Source organism: Schistocerca nitens, chromosome 2, assembly GCF_023898315.1.
Source record: "Schistocerca nitens isolate TAMUIC-IGC-003100 chromosome 2, iqSchNite1.1, whole genome shotgun sequence".
Taxonomy (NCBI): domain Eukaryota; kingdom Metazoa; phylum Arthropoda; class Insecta; order Orthoptera; family Acrididae; genus Schistocerca; species Schistocerca nitens.
Window position 1 is genome coordinate 946,343,325 of NC_064615.1, and position 23,236 is coordinate 946,366,560.

A 23,236-nucleotide genomic window follows, 5' to 3' on the forward strand; every position below is an offset into this window, starting at 1 on the left:
AAGATGGCATATCGGGTTTAACAGTGAACGAATGAGCAGCCTAGGAGCAGTGTTGTCGGCTGACGAGGGCAGAAGGCACTGGACGGACGGTTACAGTAGGCCTATTTGTCACGGCTGGCGTCAGGTGTCGCAGCCACAATTAGTCATCCCCACTGACTGATGGCAGCCGTCCTGACTAATGGACACAACGTACACCGGCCTCACACGCTCTTTCACATACGACCTCCACCCGCGCCCCGCGCGCCACCCAAGCTGCAACCGCGTAGCTAGTTCGTAATATAGGAGCTGTGTTGTCCAATGCGTCCTGAACAACCCCTGTTTATGTGTCTTCCGGTGTTCAGTGAGACATCCCCTTATCTGCTAGTGCCTGTCAAGCTAACTTAGTGCACCTCTAATCACGTCTTAGAGCCGTCTTCCCATCGTCGTCATGAATGTTAACTTGGTTCTTAGATCTGCGCCTCACACTATAGCTGTGACTAGGATTGTGAATGGTTAACCCACTAGACTTGTATTTGGAACATGTCGTCTCGCCATCCTGATTGAGATTTCCTGTGGTTTCCCTAATTCAATTGAAGAAAAATTCCAGGATAAGGTTACAAAGGCGAAGCCCAAAACCCCGGTTTATCTAACAGTTCCTACCGGTTGTTAATGTTACTCTCATTTCTTGCCAAGCTTTCATCGTTGACCTAGAAACGACGGAGAGGCTCCGTCGTCCCCGCCGCATCCGCAGTGATCCACAACCCCACGACGACTACCGCAGTCCACTTCACCCCACCGCCGCCCCATACCGAACCATTCTTTCAGGGAGGGTTATTGTGCTGTTCGGCCCCCAGTGGACGACCCCTCCCCCCCCCCCCCCCCGGGAACGTCTTACACCAGACGAGTGTAACCCCTACGTTTGTGTGGTAGAGTAATGGTTGTGTACGCGTACGTGGAGAACTTGTTTGCGCAGCAATCCCCAACATAGTGTAGCTGAGGCGAAATAAGGGGAACCCGCCCGCTTTCGACTAGGCAGATGGAAAACCACCTAAAAACCTTCCACATACTGGCCGGCTCACCAGACCTCGACAGAAGTCCGCCGGGCGGATTCGTGCAGGGGACCGGCACGGCACGCCTTCCCAATCAGGAAAGCCATGGGTTAGACAGCACGGCTAACCGAGCGGGTCAGTTAATAATTAGTAAGTAGGCAAGTAGAATGATCGTTTATGTGAGAGACTGAAGGTAAATATGAATCTCTAACTCGTCCTCTGGTTGTAAACTTAGGAAGAACTACGGATGTTCATACGAATAGAGCACGTGGGTGGAAAGCAGACTCTGTCTTTCGCTGCCAGGCGTATCAGCAGATAAGTTTTCTGGGCCATGACCGCTCAGTAGCTTCACGCTAACCCATGCGAGACAAACTCTACATTCGAGCACTATTTAGAAACTTTGATGTTCTGTGGTACGCATATCAACATTCGAATTAATAACTGCTTTTCTTACCATGGGCGAGGACATCTGAAAATTCCTTCTGGATTGATCTGCATACCCGCAAACAAGTGGCAGTGCTTACCTGGTTAGGATATATGACATGTACAGTATGGCAATTCGAGTTATAAGACTGTGGTCTTATCGCTGGAACAACTAGCATCATAGTACCACAAGGTAAAGTGAGTTTTTGGGTCTTCCCTGCACAACGGGATGTACTTCTGCCCCCCCTCCCCCCTCTCTCTCTCTCACTCTCTCCCTCTCCTCTCTCTCTCTCTCTCTCTCTCTCTCTCTCTCTCTCTCTCTCTCTCCCTCTCTGCCGGTAACCATAATTGGGTTCGATGTTTTTGAACTGCCCTCAGGTGATCGATCAAGTAGTATCGTCGCGATTTTGTGATATTTCAGCTAGTTGGCTAATTACAGTTTCAGACAAAAAATAGAGCACAGCACACTACAGGGAAATGAAATGAGTGTATGGCATCGTTGGCCGGGAGGTCCCTATTCGGGGAAGTTCGGCCGTTAAGAGCAAGTCTTCTTTCATTCGACACCACATTGGGCGACTTGCGCGCCGGTGATGAGGATGAAATGATGATCTGGACAACACAATACCCAGTCGCCGAGCGGAGAAAATCTCCTACCCAGCTGGGACTCGAACCTGGGCCCGCTTGCATGGGAGGCGAGCACGTTATCACTCAGCAAAGCAGGCGGACACTACAGAGGAATTACCCGAATGTCCGAAAGTGACGGAATTCGATAGATGTAAAAGAGAGAGAGAGAAAAAAAAGATTATAATTTCAGAACAATTGGATGATTTATTCGAGAGAAAGAGTTTCAAAAATTGAGCAAGTCAGTAGCGTGTTGGTCCACCTCTGGCCCTTACACAAGCGGGTATTCGGCTTGGCACTGATTGATGAAGTTGCTGGATGTCCTCTTGAGGGTCATTGTCTCCAGACACGTCTTCGGCCTGGAGTCTTACTTTCTTCAGTTACGAAAGTCCCACTTTGAATTGAGCCCCGACGACTAACGGATACGTGTCTAGAGACAATACGGACAGAGGTGGGATACAATCCCGAACGTCGCCCGCCGTATGGCCCGATAACCAGCAATGTTGGTCTGGGCCATTTTTTTCCTAGCTGGACCCCTCTAGTTGTAACTTGCGGCACCCATACAGCACATCTGTACGTTGACGATATTCAAAATCTCGCTTTTTTTGCCCTTCATGGCAAGCCAGCCTAGGCTATCTTTTCCACAAGATAATGCCCGCCCGCACACGGCGAGATTTCCAACCGCTTGCTAAACCCTACCTTGACCAGCAAAGTCGCCCGATATCTTCCCAATCGAGAACGTTTCGAGCATTATATACAACGCTCTCCACCATCTCGGGATTTTGACTATCTAACGTTCCAATTGGGCAGAATTTGGCATGACATCCGTCAGAACATTCAGCAATATAAATCAGTGCCAAGCCGAATAATTTCTTGTGTGAGGGCCAGTGATGGACAAACGCGTTATTGACATGCTCAGTTTATGAAGCTCGTTCTCTTGAATATATCATCCAATTTTTCTGAAACTGTAATCATTCGTTTGTATCTACATGTACCTCAGATGTACCGATTTCTGTACCTTACCGATAAATACACTACTGGCCATTAAAATTGCTACACCACGAAGATGACAAGCCACAGACACGAAATTTAACCGACAGGAAGAAGATGCTGTGATATGCAAATGATTAGCTTTTCAGAGCATTCTCGTATCACAAGTAGTCGAGATGACAGGCATCTTATCCGCATGACTGTAACGGATCGTGCTGCCAAGTCTCGATCCCTGAATCAACAGATGGGGACGTTTGCAAGACAACAATCATCTGCACGAACAGTTCGACGACGTTTGCAGCAGCATGGACTATCAGCTCGGAGACCACGGCTGCGGTTACCCTTGATGCTGCAACACAGACAGGAGCGCCTGCGATGGTGAACTCAACGACGAATCTGGGTGCACGAATGGCAAAACGTCATTTTTTCGAATGAATCCAGGATCTGCTTACAGCATCATGATCGTCGCATCCGTGTTTGGCGACATCGCGGTGGACGCACATTGGAAGCATGTATCCGTCATCGCCATACTGGCGTATCACCCGGCGTTATGGTATGGGGTGCCATTGGTTACACGTCTCGGTGACCTCTTGTTCGCATTGACGGCACTTTGAACAGTGGACGTTACATTTCAAATGGGTTACGACCCGTGGTTCTACCCTTCATTCGATCCCTACGAAACCCTACATTTCAGCAGGATAATGCACGACCGCATGTTTCAGGTCCTGTACGGGCCTTTCTGGATACAGAAAATGTTCGACTGCTGCCCTGGTCAGCACATTCTCCAGATCTCTCACCAATTGAAAACGTCTGGTCAATGTTGGCCGAGCAACTGGCTCGTCACAATACGCCAATCATTACTCTTGATGAACTGTGGTATCGTTTTGAAGCTGCATGGGCAGCTGTACCTGTACACACCATCCAAGCTCTATTTGACTCAATGCTTAGGCGTATCAAGGCCGTTATTACGGCCAGAGGTGGTTGTTCTGGGCACTGATTTCTCAGGATCTATGCACCCAAATTGCGTGAAAATGCAATGACATGTCAGTTCTAGTATAATATATTTGTCCAATGAATACCCGTTTATCATTTGCATTTCTTCTTGGTGTAGCAATGTTAATGGCCAGTAGTGTAGTTCATGGTGTGTAGTCTTTTTGTCCTCTCAAACAATATAGACGACATCCACAGACTGACCAAGTACCAGACAGTAGCTGAGCTTCACGCTGAATGACATCTCTTGCATTACACTGTACTGAGAGCTGATTCTGAACGTGTCGCTTGTGTTTACCTGCAGCACGTGGTGTCGGAGATGCGGCGCGAATGCAAGTGCCACGGCATGTCGGGCTCGTGCACAATCCGCACGTGCTGGATGCGGCTGCCCAGCTTCCGCGTCGTGGGCGACAACCTGAAGGACCGCTTCGACGGCGCGTCGCGCGTCATGCTGAGCAACGCGGCGGCACCGGGCGGCGGCAAGCGCAGCCGCTACAACCTGCAGCTGCGGCCCTATAACCCGGACCACAAGCCGCCCGGCGTCAAGGACCTCGTGTACCTGGAGCCGTCGCCGGGCTTCTGCGAGCGCAACCCGCGCCTCGGCATCCAGGGCACGCACGGCCGCCAGTGCAACGACACCTCCATCGGCGTCGACGGCTGCGACCTCATGTGCTGCGGGCGCGGCTACCGCACGCAGGAGATCACCGTCGTCGAGCGCTGCGCGTGCACTTTCCACTGGTGCTGCGAGGTCAAGTGCAAGCTCTGCCGCACCGTCAAGACCATCCACACGTGTCTCTAGGCGGCTCCCCTACGGACACCCCCCCCCCTCTCCCCCACCACCACCACCACCACCACCAACACGTCAACCATTCCTCTTCTCAGCGCTGCTGGCCCTCCGACTCCGCCAACTCCTCTCCCGCTTCCTCCAGACCTCTCTTCCCGTTCACCGTTTTCCCTAATGCAGTGAGTTTCGCATTTCGTTATGCCCAATTCCACTCCACATGATCATCCTTTAAGAAAGTGTCTGTGTCAGAATTTACTTTCATTGCCCATTTTCCAGGAATTTGGAACCGACAGGCCTTCTTCAGCGCGCTCGATAGTCCCAAAATGCCATTTCTGTGTAACGAGGAACTCAACGACGCTGGTCCAGATGTAGTTGATTGTAGCAACTAGGCACCTCTTATCTACTGTTCCGACTTTAGAGCCTGGAGAAATGAATAAGAATGAAGTAGTGCATGCTTACCAAAAACCCTCACCTCTTAAACGTCAACCACCCCTCTTCTCAGCGCTGCTAGCGCTCTGACTCCACCTGTTCTTCTACCGCTTCTTCCAAACGAGTCTCCCCATTCATTGTTTTCCCTACTGTAGTGTCCATTTTACATTTCGTCATGCCCAGTTCCCCTCCACATAACAATGCTCTATGACTTTGAGTCTATATCTGAATTCCATTTCCTTACCCCTTCTTCAGGAATTCAGAATCGAAGTATCTTCTTTAGCACAGCAGTGCTGTGTAACAAGAAACTGCAACGGCGCCCGTCCATCCCAGTTTAGTCGCTTGTAACAAAACAATTTCTAGGCACTTCTGAACTATTGTTCAGACTTAGACCCTGGAGAAATGAGTAGGCTTTGAAGTAGTGCATGCTCACCAAGAGCTCCGTTTATCACGAACGTGTGTGTCACAACTCTTCAAGATTCTGCTGTGCGAGAAATTAAACCTGCGTACTGCCTTACACCGCACTCGAAACTAGTTTAAGAGTTCGATTACGTGCGTTGCTCCTCAAGTTTTTACACTTTAGCTATAAGCGTATGGCTCCAAATGATTTTACCGTGTATCTGAGGTAATAGTCTAGAGCCGAATAAATTGGTGACCAAGTTGTTCCCTATATACTCGAAATGGGGGACGAGCCATTATCAAGTGGACTGCCAACTCGCAGGCCAGCCATTTTCAGAATTCACACCGTTGGTGAGAGGTTCTTCGTATATGCTGGTACATCATTCACCGCATTTCCCCCAATTTACCCAGTTACTACGGTTTCATTTTCTCTCCTCTCTCAAACCAGTTGTGTTTACATGCTGCTCAATAGTTTTTCACACACGAAGGCTCATACACTTGCTGATAAAGGCATTACCAATGATACGAATATGTTTACAAACACCAAAATTCTTCTCTCAGATCGATACCTTTTACTCGGGACCGTTAATATATAGAGAGGCAGCAAATGAAGCATCTCCTTCGTTTCCAACGGCTGCATTTTCATGCAAATGTAAACCAGAACTGCGTAAGTCAGCCGTTTGATAGAAATCGTCAGTATCCAGACACAACCAATCTTTCAATGCCGCCATTTCTGACATGAATCCCTCTTTCCTTCCACTCTTTTAAGTTTCCGCCTACGTCTCATCCTGTGCGTCTTACCCCCAGAAGAGCTACAGTAGGAACAGTTGTCTTACACGATACACTGTAGCAGGTGTTTCCGCTTCCTCCCGCTCCTTGTTCCTGCTGGTCAGAGCGCGCACACCCCTCTGTGCGCAGGGGTGGTCGAGCGAAGGGATCGTAAATCGTCCTGGGAAGGAGTTTCACCCGTGTGTGTGTATGTATGTGTGTGTGGCGTGCGTGTGTGTTCGCTGGGAGGGGTAGCGGACCGGCGTTATCTGTGAGGACGGCAAACACGCGCCGACAAACACCGGGGAGTTATCTCGGAGACAGTTGGGCAAACAGTGAAAGCGTTCTGTACATACGTCTGTGTAAATACTTGAGAGACGCTAAAGACAATATAGTTTTCAAAGAGTTGCGCCGGGGAGGGCCTCGCCTGCCCTCGTCTTCCTACCTGCGGCGCGCCGGCCGCGGCGGCTGCTGCCCTGAAGACTGACGTCCGCTGTTGTAAATCTACTGTAATTAAACGAAACACGACTGCGACGCTCGTATTTAAAAGAAAGAGTGTACCTTCCGATGCCATAAGCTATTGTAATTTTCCTTACAGATGACTGAGTTTAATTGTACAGGGTTTGTGTAGTCATCCCAAAGCGTATTACTTGACACTAGTCAAAACTGAATGAAAGCGTTCTCGTAGAAACGCTGTACATATACAAGACATAATGCTATAAATATATATATTTTTTCTAATCTAGATAATTTAGCGCTTAAGATGATTATAACACTAGAAGCGTGTTGAGTTACACTTTACATTATGTTTAGTTATACATTTAAATGATAATGCCTAGATATATTATTTATTGAATGACTGTCTGTCAAAAACATTTGCGTCCTTAAAAAATCGCGATTGCCAAAATTTGTAAATATAGTGGATTTCTTATGAATTTAGACGCTAAGAGAGAGACTACTTACATGTTTGTACTGTGTCTGTACATATCTTAGTATTTATGTTGAGAAGTATTTAATTTGAATTTTTGTGTACATATTAACGGAGTAGAGACTGTTTCTTTTCCGATTCTGAAGTACTTAATTACCAAACGCAAGAAGCGTAATTATTTGTGAGAAAATCATGTAATTTACAAGAAGATAATTTTTTGTTCACAGTTGTGTGTCTTTTGAGTACTGAAGTTCCAAATGAACTTTTTATTTTAACTATTCTAGACTGTCAGCAAAGTCACTGTAAGTCGTGTAAGAAATGTAAAAAAAATATATTTTATTTTATGTTATTTTGTTTCCTATGCTGACGCAACATTTTGTTTTGATAATATTATGCCTTTCTTCAGCAAAATGTTTTTTTTCCCTAGCTTTGTTATTAAATAAATAATCTGATGAACTTCCTATGAGGTTGGTTTAACTTTTTTGAAATTTTGCATCCCACAACCTTTACCCTATATCTCTTTATCACTCACTTATTGCAACTTAATAAACTCATATTGAGCAGAAAATCTGCTGTTTTATTAAGCGCAAATCTGTATTGCCAGAGAAAAAATGTTTAAGGGCAACGAACTCGGAAACTGAAAGGAAGTCTGTCTTCTTAGAAAGTGAGCATATGGAAATATACACATATAGTCAACATTGTAAGAATACAAAGCTTATCTTTTCTGCACAGTGTTCCAAGATGGTTGGAACAACTTCGGAAACCAAGTACACATCAATAACAAAACCATAGTAACAACCTCGCTCGATAGACACTGTGTAAGGCTACGGCACCTGAAACACTCAGACCTTTTTTAGGCGATGTTAGCTGAAAACTTGCTGTGACCTTGCCGATGCAGGTGTCCAATGGTTTGTCTGAATCACTCCATCCAAACGACTTGACAACTTCCTTATTTTCTACCTCACCCTTCCTCTCCGGCATTCCTCACATCTATTCCTGAAACTCAGTTATTACTTCATCTCTCCTCAACTTCCTATTTAGGAAGCCACCATTAGAAAGGAATACGTTGCGACAATTGCATGGAAATATCGCACGATGGTAGAGTGATCACAGTTCATCACATCTACCAGTTTTCGAGTACACTGACGAGGATAATTTTGGATTAATGGCGTTATCTCCATACACGACACTGATGTTTCTGGCTACTTTCCCCGCTGTCACCCCTCTATTGAGCTCAAACAGAAGAATATGTCGGAAATGTTCGATTTCTCCACTTGGAACTCAATTTTCTAGCGTATACAGCTCCACTCACTATCTCCACATGACAAAATGACAATATGTAAACTCAAACAGCAATAGTGAACTACCAATAAAAATGGCAAACGATAAATAAACCCGTAGCAACCGGAATACCATCATGCAAACCAAAAACGCTACGAACTTACGCACCAGCATAGTAAACACATAGATTTGCGTAATTCGGACAATATCGACATTAATTGAAGAAAGGAGAAGCGGGGAAAAACACCACACTCTTCAACGATCATAAGGCATTAGACAACTCCTGCACGCGTCGCTGAAGAGAAAGCTATGCCACTGATCCAAGTTGGATTCCCCTTAACTCTAAAACAGTACCGCGCAGTTGCATTCCCAACGTGTTCCCTACGAGGTGTAGTTTCTAGCAGCGGTCGTCAGCTGGTTTTACCTGCGGGAAATCACTACAAGAAAGATCAGTATTTTGTGTCCGATGATAGCGGTTGTACACTGTGGTGTACGTCAATTCGGCGGGCAACTTCCCACGCTGACATCTTTCCTTCCTTGCCATGAAGTGACAATGCGCGCACAGTGCAAGTTTGAAATGACGCGTCGTGGCATATTATAGGACTGAACAGCGGTCGTACGTCGCCTTCTCCCGTTCACCGTTGGAAACACACACCGCTGTACCGAACTGCACTAAGAATGCAGGCTTTAATTTTACTTTCATTACAATGACGGCTCTACGGAGCGATTTCGTGTGATCGAAAAAGTGTGTAGAGAAAGAAGCTTCCGATGTGGTAGCATAAACCAAAACAAGAAAAATATGTCTAGTAAACATGGGCCCGAAAAGGCGTACCCTAACAACTAGGGTCACTTTTTTATCTTGTGAAACAAATCTCTGCTACTGCAAACGCTACGATGTTACGAATGGTCTACATAGTGCATTAATTTATACCATACTACAACCTCAAGGAACATGGACTACACTTTTTATAACACACACACTGTATTAAAAAGTGTTTTGTGTTCTGAGGGGCGATGGCATATTATGGACTACTGCGTTCTGCAGGTTGTTCATAATATACAGGGTGTAACAGGCGTAAGTAAATATATTTATGTTGGCTGGACGCAGCATACTGAATAACGTTATATCAGTATTTGCGTCATTTGCAGACTAATGATTATAGCTGTTAGAAATTATAACTATTAGAAATAATATGTATATAGGTTGGTTAGTACCTCCAAGTACATTGGGCAAGAGCAAGCCGTTAATGCTTAGTTTTCCTTGGGCAGCGGGCCAGGTGTTGAAGCGTGGATGTGTGGATGCAAAACGTTTAGCCTACACTGACAGGCGTAGTCCACTTAGTGGTGCAGCTACAACCATGCAGCAAACACTAGGTAGTAAATCACCAGACGTATTTGTGGGAAGACTGTTCGATGCAGAGAAAACGTAACCAGCACACTGTTGTGTGTACATATTAAGGTATCACGTATAAAGGTATCCCCACCCACACCTGTTACACCATGTATATACACAGTGTAATTGGCGGGTATGTTATTTTTAATAGTTATAAATGCCAGAGAATATGTCCTAATGGGATTGCCATTCACATGAAAAAAAAAAAGACCTTGATCAGACCAAGTAAAAAGTTGCTAATCTGTTGAAGCCAGTTAAAGAAACGAACAATCACAGTTCTTCAAATCTAAAACATCGAAGAAGACACTCTGCTTGTGACATACGCCGAGAAAAATATCCTAAGTAATAGGCACCAAAGCTCGAAAAATTGGCTCAGAAGTTCACTGGATCGCAGACACAGGAACGTAAAAGAAAAATACAACGCACCAGGACGAGCCAACGATTAATAGTAAAAAAAGAGATAGATTAGGAGGGAATACAGTGCACAAAACTGGATATAAGAACACTTACAAGGAGTAAGGCATGGAGAAATCTTGGTAGTACACAGAAACCCATGGAATTTTCTAACCCCCACACACGTAACGAATCACAATTTGCTGTAGTCAGTGCATTAGAGGTTTATGTAGTTTAATTATAAAGTTCTGTATAACACTGTGATAGGAAAGAGCATCCGGCCGCTGTTGACAACTAACATTGCCAAGCAATTCCATAAATTAACATGTGGACGCTGTGAAGACACAGGATGGAGGCCGGGAAAAAGAAGAAGATTGCGCAAAGAAGGCTAAACGCGGAATTTTAGTAGGTGCAACGAACTTTTTAACTTAACACGAAATTCGCTTTAAATGTAACTAGAAAGTCGGCCGGATCCTGTCATTAATCGAATACATCGAACTGTGCATTAAAGATGCATTATATAGCCTGGAAACAGACAGGTGGAGAAAAATAAAGCAAGAATATTATTTTATCTTAAGACATCTATGTAACCAGCTGTAAAATTTAATGGCTGTCATCAGCAAAATTAGAGATTCGTAGTGTCATATAACTGCCGCATCAAGAACAATCTCTTTCTGTGATGACTTATGGGAGAAGAAAATCTTTAGCATGTGATTGTGGGTTACCACTGGTGTACTATTAAGTACACATGTTCGTATTTAATATTCACGAAGCACACAGTTGGAATAGACAAATGAAAGAAAACTTAGTAACCGGTTTGCTTTTGCCTTTGAAGTAGAGAGCAAATGTAGGACGTTACTTTTGGTGTTCATTGATTCATGAACGAGAAATTTTCCAAATTTCTCAAGATGTATTTACAGACGAATGCATTGCGATAACGGAGTCAGTGCAGTTTGTTAGAGGAACCCCAGTAGCAGCAGTGTTGCTGCTGACAGGCAAGATGTCTTTGGTGAAAGCAGTGGAAGCCAGGACCTGGTCCAAGACATATTACAAGATGTCTGTCTGATGGGCAGGCATGTGGGTACCTGTAAGGAACGTGTGTCTCTCAATAACTCTCAGACACAGAGCCACCAATTCAGTGACACGACTACGAAAACTTAACACAACAGATTTTAACGAAAATGCTATAAAATGTGGTTCTATGCAATGAAACTGATCATGAGACATTACTTGTATTATCTCCCACGTAAGTAAGTAAAATAACCAAAGGTGATGACGGGATCTTGTGAACTTGGATGATAGACAGAATTAAATAGCATGACAGATTTATTGATAAAAACATGAGTTAAATGGAATGTAGTTTCACTATCTCACATCTATAGTAATGTGATGTGATTGGCAGTTGACAAAGATGGATGAAGGGTGATAGTTCGACTTTAATTGTGACTTTAAATGGATGATGCGATCTGACTGTGATTAATACACATGACAGTGATAATAAACTGAATCTAGAAACGAACTTGTAAGGCAGCGATATTTTGCCTCCTTACGTGATCAATTAACGTGATTATAAGTTCGTTAACATATTTATATCATTTGGGATCGAAGGTTAGGTGGGATTATCAATTAATTAATCGTACTGTTTGATACTGGACAGCTTCACGCTAACAAATGTAACACTACATGCATGGAAAAAGTAATTTTTGCGCTGGCTAGGATGGCGAGAGAGGCCGAGGAAGCGACGGACTTCCGGTAGGTCGGGGGAAGCTGGGAGTTTTCTCTTCGCCGTTGCAGGGCAGAATCTTACAGCCTGTCACAAAGGTGAGACAGCCCAGTGAACGTCGCCTTCCGTTGTCTAGGGTGTAAGCGAAAGTTGAAAGGGGGCAGCAAAGATAGTCATCTAACAAGAATCGCCTGCAGTTTTTTCAGCCCCATTGGAATGTGACCGCTGTCGCCAAACAGATGCACAGGAGTCAACGGTTAAAAGTTCTTCCTACGCAGAACGTGAAGCACTGTCTCGCCGCCTGTATGCAGGAGGTCTTAGGACGGACATTGCTTTAGATTGTTCAAGAGGGTTGTAGAGCATTTTGTATTAACTGCTCGGGGTTGGCAAGCAGTTCTATAGAAAGAGAAGAAGGGAAACGGTTTGTAACAAAGGCTGTCACTGGCCGAGTTGATACACTAGTAAACCGATGTTTGTTAACATCGAGGGAGCATACGTCGTGGGGCTCTGTGGTGGGTGTCCAGTCGACACACATTTCTGGAGAGCATGTAATTTGTTTGAGACATTGCTGGCAAAGCGTCTAGTAATCACTCGCAAACCTAGTCTCAGAAATTTCCGATTATGCCATTTGAAGCAGAATCGTTTTGTTTCTCTGTGAGCAGACGAACAAATCGGTGCTTCTCCACGGAGCTTAAGGCATTCCAAAGGGCTCACTTCCGACCGCGCATTTGAGTCAAGTGTCTGCTGCTGGGAAATGTGCAAGCAGATCTTCTTGACTCTTAACGGACTTTGTACTTGAAAAACTTCGAACGTAGCAGTTTTCACACGCAACCACACGTCCTCGGTGTAGTTAAATTCACATCACATCTGTTTATCCTACTTCGTGCCCACAACAACTGCAGCCTTCCGCACATCTGCGCACCAAACGTGCTCTCCACTCAACTATGTGTGGTGATATATGTACCATACCTTGAGAAACAGGGAACCGCAACGATAAAAGTGTTCAGCTCCACTAGATTATTCTTTGAGCTCTCTGTTGTCAGCGCCAGCCAGGGTGGAGGTGTTTGCTAACTAAGAGGCTAGGCAGCATCATTTATTTAAATGGTCCTGTCATGAAAACGGGGATTTTTGCGTAGGAGATAGGTATTGTGCCAATTTTAAATTTAGTATGACTAGTAGAATTAACTGAATGTTGTAATTGTACAGATTACGCTTTGAAATCACCTTGATTTTTTGTAATAAATATTTTGATAGCAGCCTACTATTCGTATTTAAATAGGATTAGTCTTTCCCCAGATTCTGCATACGTTATTTAAGAACATTAGTCAGATAGGATCAATTAAGTAATTTTTCTGTCTGAGGGCCATCAACAATTGCATTGTTTGTCAGGTCACAACGTATTAAAGTCACAACCCACCCCAGTGCTGCAAACTACTATAGTGCATTTTAATCGGACAACTGTTGATGTTGTGGGTTTGCAGCAGAGTAAGAGAATTCACTCTAGAGATTCCTAGTGCCAGTGCTGTGAAATGCTCACCATATAGGTGTAGAAAATTCGAGATGTAATGCCCAGTGAGCCTCAGTGTCAAGTCGGATGGTGGACCACCATAACATCCTTTCTGTTGGATACACCTTCGTGAACAAAGTCCAAAAATCCAAATCCCATCTGGAGAAAACGACTGAATCTCATCCGTACTCCTCCATGGTTCGCCACTGAACACACTGCTCCCCACACACTCTGCCAGGCTTCCAAAAACTTCGCTTGCAGTTTTCACCACGAAAACTGAAACCAGCAACTGAAAACTCGGTAAACCCTCCTGCATCAACTGTGCATCACTTCGCTTCCTCTATCAGACAGGAAAAAGCTGTTCTTCCGCTCCCAGTACATCGACAGGCATTAACTATGACAATTTCTGATGTTAAGGATCTCGGTAGAATCAGTACACTGTTATTATGCACGCTCGGGAAACCTCTCGGAGTAGAGAGTCTGTGGGACATTAAGCTGGTAGCAGTCTTACTGGAAGGAGGAAACAGTATGAGGCCCCATGCCAAAGCAAAGGACTCTGCATCGCCTCATCTAGAAACAATTGTCGTTCTCACACTCCTACGTAACTCTGCGAAAGAAGTTATAAGAAGTAAGAACGATTTCGTTCCTCTGGCTACAGGGAAAATATGCCCAGGCCTCCCTGCTCCTGTCTCTTTGTTCCCTGTGGCCAGTGACACCCTGTGGCTCGGGCTGCGTTCTCTGTAGCAGCTTCTGACATGCAAAAGTGCCAGCTTGCCTGGCACCATCAACCCACAGTTGTGGCTCCCCGACGAAAAACAAAATGGCTCTGAGCGCTATGGGACTTAACATCTGAGGTCATCAGTCCCACGAAAAACAAGTGCTTGTCTCCTCCACATCAAGTAACTGCATGCATCTAGCTGTGACTGGATTCAGCGTTACAGTCACTGTCAAATGGTTCAAGTGGCTCTGAGCACTATGGGACTTAACATCGATGGTCATCAGTCCCCTAGAACTGAGAACTACTTAAACCTAACTAACCTAAGGACATCACACAACACCCAGTCATCACGAGGCAGAGAAAATCCCTGACCCCGCCGGGAATCGAACCCGGGCGTGGGAAGCGAGAACGCTACCGCACGACCACGAGCTGCGGACACAGTCACTGTCAACCCTCTCTAATAATCTCATTGACAAAAGAGTGTGATTATCAATTCGACTGAATATGTAAAGTTAAAGAAAGATGGGTCTAAAGGATCAAGCAAAAATTTGAACTGTAAGCGATTGATTGCTTGTCAGTCAGTCTGAATTCAGTAACAAGGAAAGGGGACAACTTTGTCAACCATGGGGCAAGACGAAACAAAAGTCAACATGGAAACATTCTCAGTGATTCCAATAGATACTGATACATATATAATATACGCAGATACTGGTACAAATCTAATATACGCTGAATATAGGACTGAAGGCCATGCTGGATGTTGATAGGCCACAGTCACACAGTTAGACAACTAAAATAGCTACAATTCAAATGGAATATATTCAGCTGTAAAACCTAACTCATTTACTGAGATCAGAGAATAAATATGCTACACAATTTTTAAAATATTGAAGAAATTCTGTACCTCCACAAACCTGCGAACCCCCCGACTCCAGTTCCGAGAAATGTGTCTTGTATTTGACTTAAGGTCCAACACTGGGTAATCTCCTTACGTCAACACTCACTCATTAATAAAAATGCAATAACTGGTGAAGCATGACATGTCTGCATAATACTTCAAGCAGGTAACTGATTTATTAATGAGCATTATATTGCCTAAACAGAAAGTTAAACATGAAATTTGTAGATGCACTTGGACAAAATATTTGTTAGAAATGTGTCACCATATACAAGATTACAGGAAGAGAAACATATTAACTTCATAATAATAATGTGAATCAGCGGCAAGAAGCATAACTGCTCAAGCTGGATACATATGAAAGCAACAGACAACGAATGTATGTCGTGTGTCAGCCTAAGAACAGAGTAAGTTTTACAACATACAATAAGAATAATATACACGGTACATCAAAAAGAATCCTCCGATTTGGTACTTCTGTATTTCTGAAACTAATAAACAGATACAATGAATTTTGTTTTTTGATGAACGGGAAACTCAAAAAGTTTTTTTTTTCATATCTTTTCATAGGTGTCGAATATGCTCCCCATTAGATGCACGGCATATGTCTGTGTTGTATTCAGATTGTTTCCACACTGCAGCAAGCATGTCTTAAGTTACAGTTTCCACAGCTGCTGTTATGCGATGTCTCCTTTCTTTCATTGTTTCTGGTAACACAAACAAAAAATATTGAGATGTGTGTGAAACTTTATGGGACTTAACTGCTAAGGTCATCAGTCCCTGAGCTTACACACTACTTAACCTAAATTATCCTAAGGACAAACACACACACCCATGCCCGAGGGAGGACTCGAACCTCCACCGGGACCAGCCGCACAGTCCATGACCGCAGCGCCCTAGACCGCTCGGCTAATCCCGCGCGTCAGTAACACAAACAGAATCTTTTATAAACCTCCACAAGAAATAATCATATACAGGCAGGTCCGCTGACCTTGGAAGCCAGTATGGTAAGGCTGAACCTTATGGTCCAGTGCCACTGATCTGTCGTGCAGTAATCCTTTGATTTAAAAATCAGTCCAGACTAAGATGTCCTGATACGACCTATCTATTATGTACTTCTTGCAGTCGCCTTCCTTGTCTCTGAGTGGCTCACAAGATTGACACTGAATTAAATGTAGCTCTATGATGAACAGAAATACGTTCGAAAAGAAAGGAAGGAGTAACACAACCGGCGTGTTGTCGCTATCCAAGATGACAGTTAACATTATATACCAATGGCCTGATAGGTTCAGTTTTCATAGCTAATACGAATAGGCTACTCTCGCTAGGAGCAAAAGATGTGTACGTGCATGCTGCAGGTAACCTCATGGCAGAAAGCTACTTTTGGAAAAACCTGGCCAAATGTAATGAATGAGTCACAGGAACTCAAAGAAGGAATCTCTACAGGTTGTTGGGTCTAATTACAGAGAGACATTGCTGTTGTGAGTCATGACAGACGGTCTGTTAAGGAAGTGTTTAGCCTTCAGGAAAACCTCCAGCGTGGTGGGCCCCAGGGGAAGCGCATTGTGGTAGTGCCACCCGCCTGTGCCATGCTGTCTGCTACCTCCCAAGTTTATCAACACCAGACCCATCCGGCAGGGACTCACGCCGTCACTCTTGCTTTCCATTGCTGCCTTTGGCCAGATATGCAGGACCACAAGCTTCGGAGCCCCGCTGCATCAAGTGTTGCTGGTGTGCGCGCGGAATGCGTCACCTGTCCGCACCGACTGAGTCTTGGCCAGCCCCTCATTCCCCAGTGCCGAGTCACCTCCATAGCTGTGTGCCGCGCGTATGCGTTGTCAAGTGCCAGGTCCAACTCTGTACAAACCTCATACTTGCCAAAACTAATCGATTACTGACAATCTATTTACAACCACAATTTATAAATACAAGAAAGGCACTGACGACGAAAAAATTCAAGTATTTACTTCCAGAGCATCAAATAATGAAATGAATCTTACACTAGCTCATCTACTACTCGCAATATATATACTGAAGAGCCAAAGAAGCTGGTACGCCTGGGTCCCCGCGAGCACGCAGAGGTGCCACAACACGACGTGGCATGGACTCGACTGTTGTCTGAAATGTGCTGAAGGGAATTGACACCATGAATCCTGCAGGGTTGTCCATAAATCCGTAAGAGTACGAACGGGTAGCGATCTCTTCTGAACAGCATTTGCAAGGCATCCCAGATATGCTCAATAATGTTAAATGGCTGGGGAATTTGGTGGCCAGCGAAGTGTTTGAACTTAGAAGAGTGTTCCTGGAGCCACTCTGTAGCAATTCTGAACAGGTGGGGTGTTGCATTATCCAGCTGGAATTGCCCATGTCCGTCGGAATGCACAATGGACATCAATGGATACAGATGATCAGACAGGATGCTTTCGTACGCGTCACCTGTCAGACTCATATCTAGTATCAGGGGTCACATATCACTCCAACTGCACGATCCCCACACCATTACAGAGCCTCCAACAGCCTGAACAGTCCCCTGCTGACATGCAGGGTCTATGATGGTTCAAATGGCTCTGAGCACTATGGGACTTAACTTCTGAGGTCATCAGTCCCCTAGCACTTAGAACTACTTCAACCTAACTAACCTAAAGACATCACACACATCCATGCCCGAGGCAGGATTCGAACCTGCGACGTAGTGGTCGCGCGGTTCCAGACTGTAGCGTCTAGAACCGCTCGGCCACCTTGGCCGGCCAGGGTCTATGGATTCATGAGGTTGCCTCCATACCCATACACGTCCATCCGTTGGAGATAATTTGAAACGAGACTTGTCCGACCAGGCAACATGCTTCCAGTCATCGATAGTCCAATGTCAGTGTTGACGGGCCTGGGTGAGGCTTAATGCTTTGTGTCGTGCAGTCGTCAATGGTACACTCGTGGGCCTTCAGCTCCGAAAGTCCATATCGATGATGTTTCGTTGAATGGTTCGCACGCTGACACTTACTGACGGCCCATCATTGAAATCTGCAGAAATTAGTTGGAGGGTTGCACTTCTGTCTCGTTGAACGATTCTCTTCAGGATCTTTTTCCTGCTGCAGCGATGCCGGAGATTTGATGTTTTACTGGATTGCTGATATTAACTGTACACTCGTGAAATTGGCGTACGGGAAAATCCCCACTTTATTGCTACCTCGGAGATGCTGCGTCCCATCGCTCATACGCCAACAATAACACAATGTTCAAACTCACTTAAATCTTGATAATCTTCCATTGCAGCAGCAATAACCGATCTAACAACTGCGCCAGTCACTTTTTGTCTTATATAGACATTGCCGACCGTAGCGCCGTATTCTGCCTGTTTACATATATCTGTATTTGAATGCCCATGCCTATGCTGGTTTTTTTGGCGCTTCAGTGTAATACTCAAAACAACCTAAATCTAAATAATATACTCTTAACCTAATCTGAATACATGTCCTCTCTTTTGATTGATCGTTGACTCGCCGTCTATCGCCGTCTTCAGCTGCTGGATTTCGAAGCCGCACCTCCACCATTTCGACTTTTTGTCGTTTCCAGTTTCGTTCTCTCCAGTTTCTCTCCACCATTACCGTTTCCTCCTTCTAAGTTGTTTCGGCTATTCTGTCTGTCTGGGGGTGGTGCCTCAGCTTGCTGTCTGCCTGTAACTGCGCCCACCTGATTGTTCGTTTCAATAGTTATTATTACTCCTTCGCTCGTTATTCCTATTCTGTGGTTCACGGAAGTTTCCTTCCGAGTTCCTCCTCTTTTCTCGCGCGTTTTTCGTTTCGTAAGCGTAGTCAGATTCACGGAGAGTGCTTTTAAATGCGTCACCATGTCTCCGTACCTTCCTGCAAGTAGCTGTTGGCAATCGAACGACAGTTTGATATAACACAAAGGAATAATTTCGCTGTTATTACATAGCCCATCCAGAAACTGGGTCTTTCCGACAAGTGATTCGAACAGTTCCACAGGGCTCCAAGTCTTGACATATCATGATCTTACCTTTTATCCTACTCTCGATGTCTCGTTACCAATAATTGATTGAATGAAGCTGCTCTAAATTCTTTGTACGCTGTAGGTATCTGCAACGCCATGCATCTTTTCTGCGACTAATCATTCCATGTGACCACAGATGAATTCTAGCTTTTATCTTAATGGCCAAGGATGCGGTATCGACCTACCAAATTACGCAATGTAAGGCATTGGGTGTCAAGTATTGCTGTTATCCCGACAGTTTTGAAAGTTCTGAACAGACATGAAATGTCTGTGATCGCAGCCCATGTCGTTTTCGATAGTTCCTTCTCTTGCTTCTGGAAGCGAATTTCTTCTCTGTGGTGTGGCAGCATTATGCGGGTGGTTATTATAAATTCCTGCACTGTTTTTCTTTCTAACCTTTTATACACATCTCTGCAATCGTAAACAATAATACACCGGTTCGGACCCTGACTCGCTAATGGTTCGTTATGTGTACCCAACGGCTGCATGACACACTGGTGATCCCATGATATGCACAGGTGCGTTATATCTGAATGTTTTCTTATCGTATCCTCTTCTTGCCCCATCACTTCTCTGCTATCGCTGTCCTCTATCCATCTCTTCGTTTAACGACTTTCAAAGCGTTTCATGCGATCTTGCATCTCTTTAACAATATCACTCTGCTGTGTACTAATTCGTGAATGATTCTCCCATACTTTTAGTAGTTCTTCATGCTGTAGCCAAGCTGACTTACCTCTCCGAATTTTGCGATACTTGTTCCTGCGTTTCTTTTAAAGTGTTCTTCCCATGTTCCTGTAATGTAGCTAAAATCTTCTCCATTCAGCAAACTGCTTGTTGTGCTTGTCTCACGTGTTTTTTCGCGACTAGTGCATCTTTCCGTGTTCGGTACGACCTATCATTTCGTCTTTCTTTGCTATATGTTTTGATTCTGTTGCTCTCTGCCGAATTTCCGTTATTTCGTCCTTGATGTCTACATTTTTCTCCCGTCTTTCCTCTCCTGCTTGTTTTAAAAATGCTTTATTTTCTTTACTTTCCTTCCGCCTTTTATCAGCCACTCTTTTAAAAGTTCTTCATTTTCTTCATTTTTTTCCACCTTTTATCTTTCGCCTGTTGTAATAATTCTTTATATTCTCCACATCCAAATGGTTCAAATGGCTCTGAGCACTATGGGACTTAACATCTGAAGTCATCAGTCCCCTAGAACTTAGAACTACTTAGACCTACCTAACCTAAGGACATCACACACATCGATGCCCGAGGCAGGATTCGAACCTGCGACCGTACTAGTCGCGTGGTTCCGGACTGAAGCGCCTGGAACATCTCGGCCACCGCGGCTGGCTTCTCCACATTCCTTCAGCCTTTCATCTTACGCTTGTTTCAGAAATCTCATTTGCACGCACTTTCTTTTGCTGCTGATTCTGGTGAAGATGAACTTGCTACACTGCGTCGTTCTAAATGGTTCAAATGGCTCTGAGCACTATGGGACTTAACTTCTAAGGTCATCAGTCCCCTAGAACTTAGAACTACTTAAACCTAACTAACCTAAGGACATCACACACATCCATGCCCGAGGCAGGATTCGAACATGTGACCGTAGTGGTCGCGCGGTTCCAGACTGCAGCGCCTCGAACCACTCGGCCACCCTGGCCGGCTACGTCGGTCTGTTAGCGAATCAGACTTCTCATTACTTCCTGGCATCGCTTGTTGGATGCTAACTACTCTTCTACATGGCGTGAACCTACTTCTCCTTCATCCTCGCAGTCGTGGCATACTTTGGGGAATTCCTTGCAAGAAAGGGATAAGAGCGAGATGGAGAGAGAGGGGGTAAGGGGGAGATGGTTAACAGAGGACTGTACTACATACACACCCCGGCAGCGCCATGTACTCAACTGTACATATAAATGGATGTGTGCTTCTATGTACTTCCACCTAAACCATTAGATCGATCTGAACGAAACTTGGTACGTATATCACTTAGTATCTAGAAAAATGCATTTTATCATTTTATGATTAAGAACTAGCTAGCTTCCATAGGAGTGGGAGTGAGGGTGAAAACGTAATGTCTTGAGGAGCTTCAACCCAATTTTGTATATGCATGACTCTTTTCTTTATTATTTGTACAAAAATACTGTGTAGGTAATATACTCCTACTTCGCGCCCCTATGTGTGGGTATGAGGATAAGAATGCGTGACATGTAGAAAATTCGGTAACAACCCCGATATTACTATCGAATCTATAGTTGTTTGGATTGCTTGGCTCCTGATGTTTCGCCCCTACAGGCGCACGCTTGTGTGTGTGTGTGTATGTGTGTGTGTGTGTGTGTGTGTGTGTGTGTGTGTGTGTGTGTGTGTGTGTGTGTTTCGAGAGGGCAGGACCAGGGGGGGGGAGGGAGCTTGTGTGTGTGTGTGTGTGTGTGTTTGTGTGTGTCTGGAGAGAGCGGGACCAAGGCGGGAGGGTGCTGTATCATCCCGTCTGTGTAACGCGTGAAGCATTTTCTACCAAACTGGACACACGTACTATTTGCAACATGGAAGAAAATTACTGATAGTAAGACCCTTCTAGGAAGCCTACGACTGAGTGCAGGAATGAAAAGAGATGGTATTAAAGCGTAACTCAGGGACACCGAGAGCAATTCCAACCAAATCAGATATACATGACTCATTATTTGTATAAAAGTACGGTGCGAGTAAGATATCCCTACTGCCACTAGAGACGGGGACAGGGATGAGCAAAAAACGATCTGTTGGTATTTATTTCCTTTATTTACATGACATGGAATACTTCAAGGGTATGAACTGCATTGTCTCTCTGTTTTTTGTTGATCATTGTGTCAGCCAGGTGAGGCAGTAAGTTTGTCAACGTATTTGGGAACCTATGATCGTGCCACACAGCTGAATATCACACATGAATTTGGCATTGCCTCGAATCGTGTAAAACGGCAGAGAATCAGACAAATATGTGTGAGGTACGCATACGCAGGCAAAGCTGCGAGTAATAAATGAGTACACAAAATGCAGGGTATTCACAATGATCTGAAAACTTTCAAGTGATTATAAAAAAAAATATTTACAGTGATGTAAGGTATTGTATGATTGTTGGTATCGAAACAGCAACTCAAGAATTTGTCTTGTCACAGTTATCGCCAGCAACATGGCTACCAGATCGACGGAAAAGGAACATTGAATTATTCATATTACAATTGCAGAAGTGATAGTTTCACTTGTCAACAGGACGGTGCTGCACTGAACTTGCACAAAGATGGCTGTGAGTTCGGGGATGCCGAGCTGCTACGACGGCGGATCAGTTGTCAATGGGCAGGCAGTCTCCAGATGTTGGATGGTCGGCACGTTTTCCGGTCCTGACACTGTATCATTTTTACCTCTGGGGTTACATCAGAGACACTGTTTTCACAACACTTCCCCACAACATCGCTAACTTACAAGCATGTATCAGGGTAGCTGTGACTGATATCGATGTGGACTCTTTGTGGCGAGTGTGGACCATATTGGACTACAGCGCTGAAGAGTTGTGAATATTGAAGAAAAGATTTCTCCACTTATTGTTTCCATACATATAAACATTTAGTGCGTAACCTCAATCCACACATTTTTTTTAAATCACTTGAAAGTTTCTACGTAATTTCGAATAAACCTGTATATTTCTGCTGTCAAAGATTATGTTTTGGATGTTAGCAGCTGTTTCCTGTTATAGAAAACCATTCTTCCCTTGTATAGTTCTTGCGAGAATGTCTTCCTCGAATCATCCTTCTTTATCTGTTCTACTTCCGAGATAGCAAAATTTACGGTGACTAGCTAAAGACTTGCTGAAGCTGGAAAATATTACAGCGGTATCGAATGCGAAAATTTTTCCATATTCTAACAACTTCATAAAATATTCAGTCATTACGAGGTGTATTATGCAAAGTTCAGAAATACTATAGGAGAAAAATTCAAA

General features: G+C 44.5%; 1 protein-coding gene across 1 annotated transcript in view; it reads left to right on the top strand.

Moving 5' to 3' along the window:
- LOC126235465 (protein Wnt-1-like) overlaps positions 1–7,646 on the top strand; it is a 221,824-nt gene extending 214,178 nt beyond the window's left edge. Inside the window, exon 6 of the mRNA XM_049944187.1 lies at positions 4,357–7,646. Within this exon, the coding sequence (XP_049800144.1) occupies positions 4,357–4,851 (495 nt within the window). The 3' untranslated portion in view covers positions 4,852–7,646. The remainder of the gene's footprint in view (positions 1–4,356) is intronic.
- Positions 7,647–23,236: the final 15,590 nt, after the last annotated feature.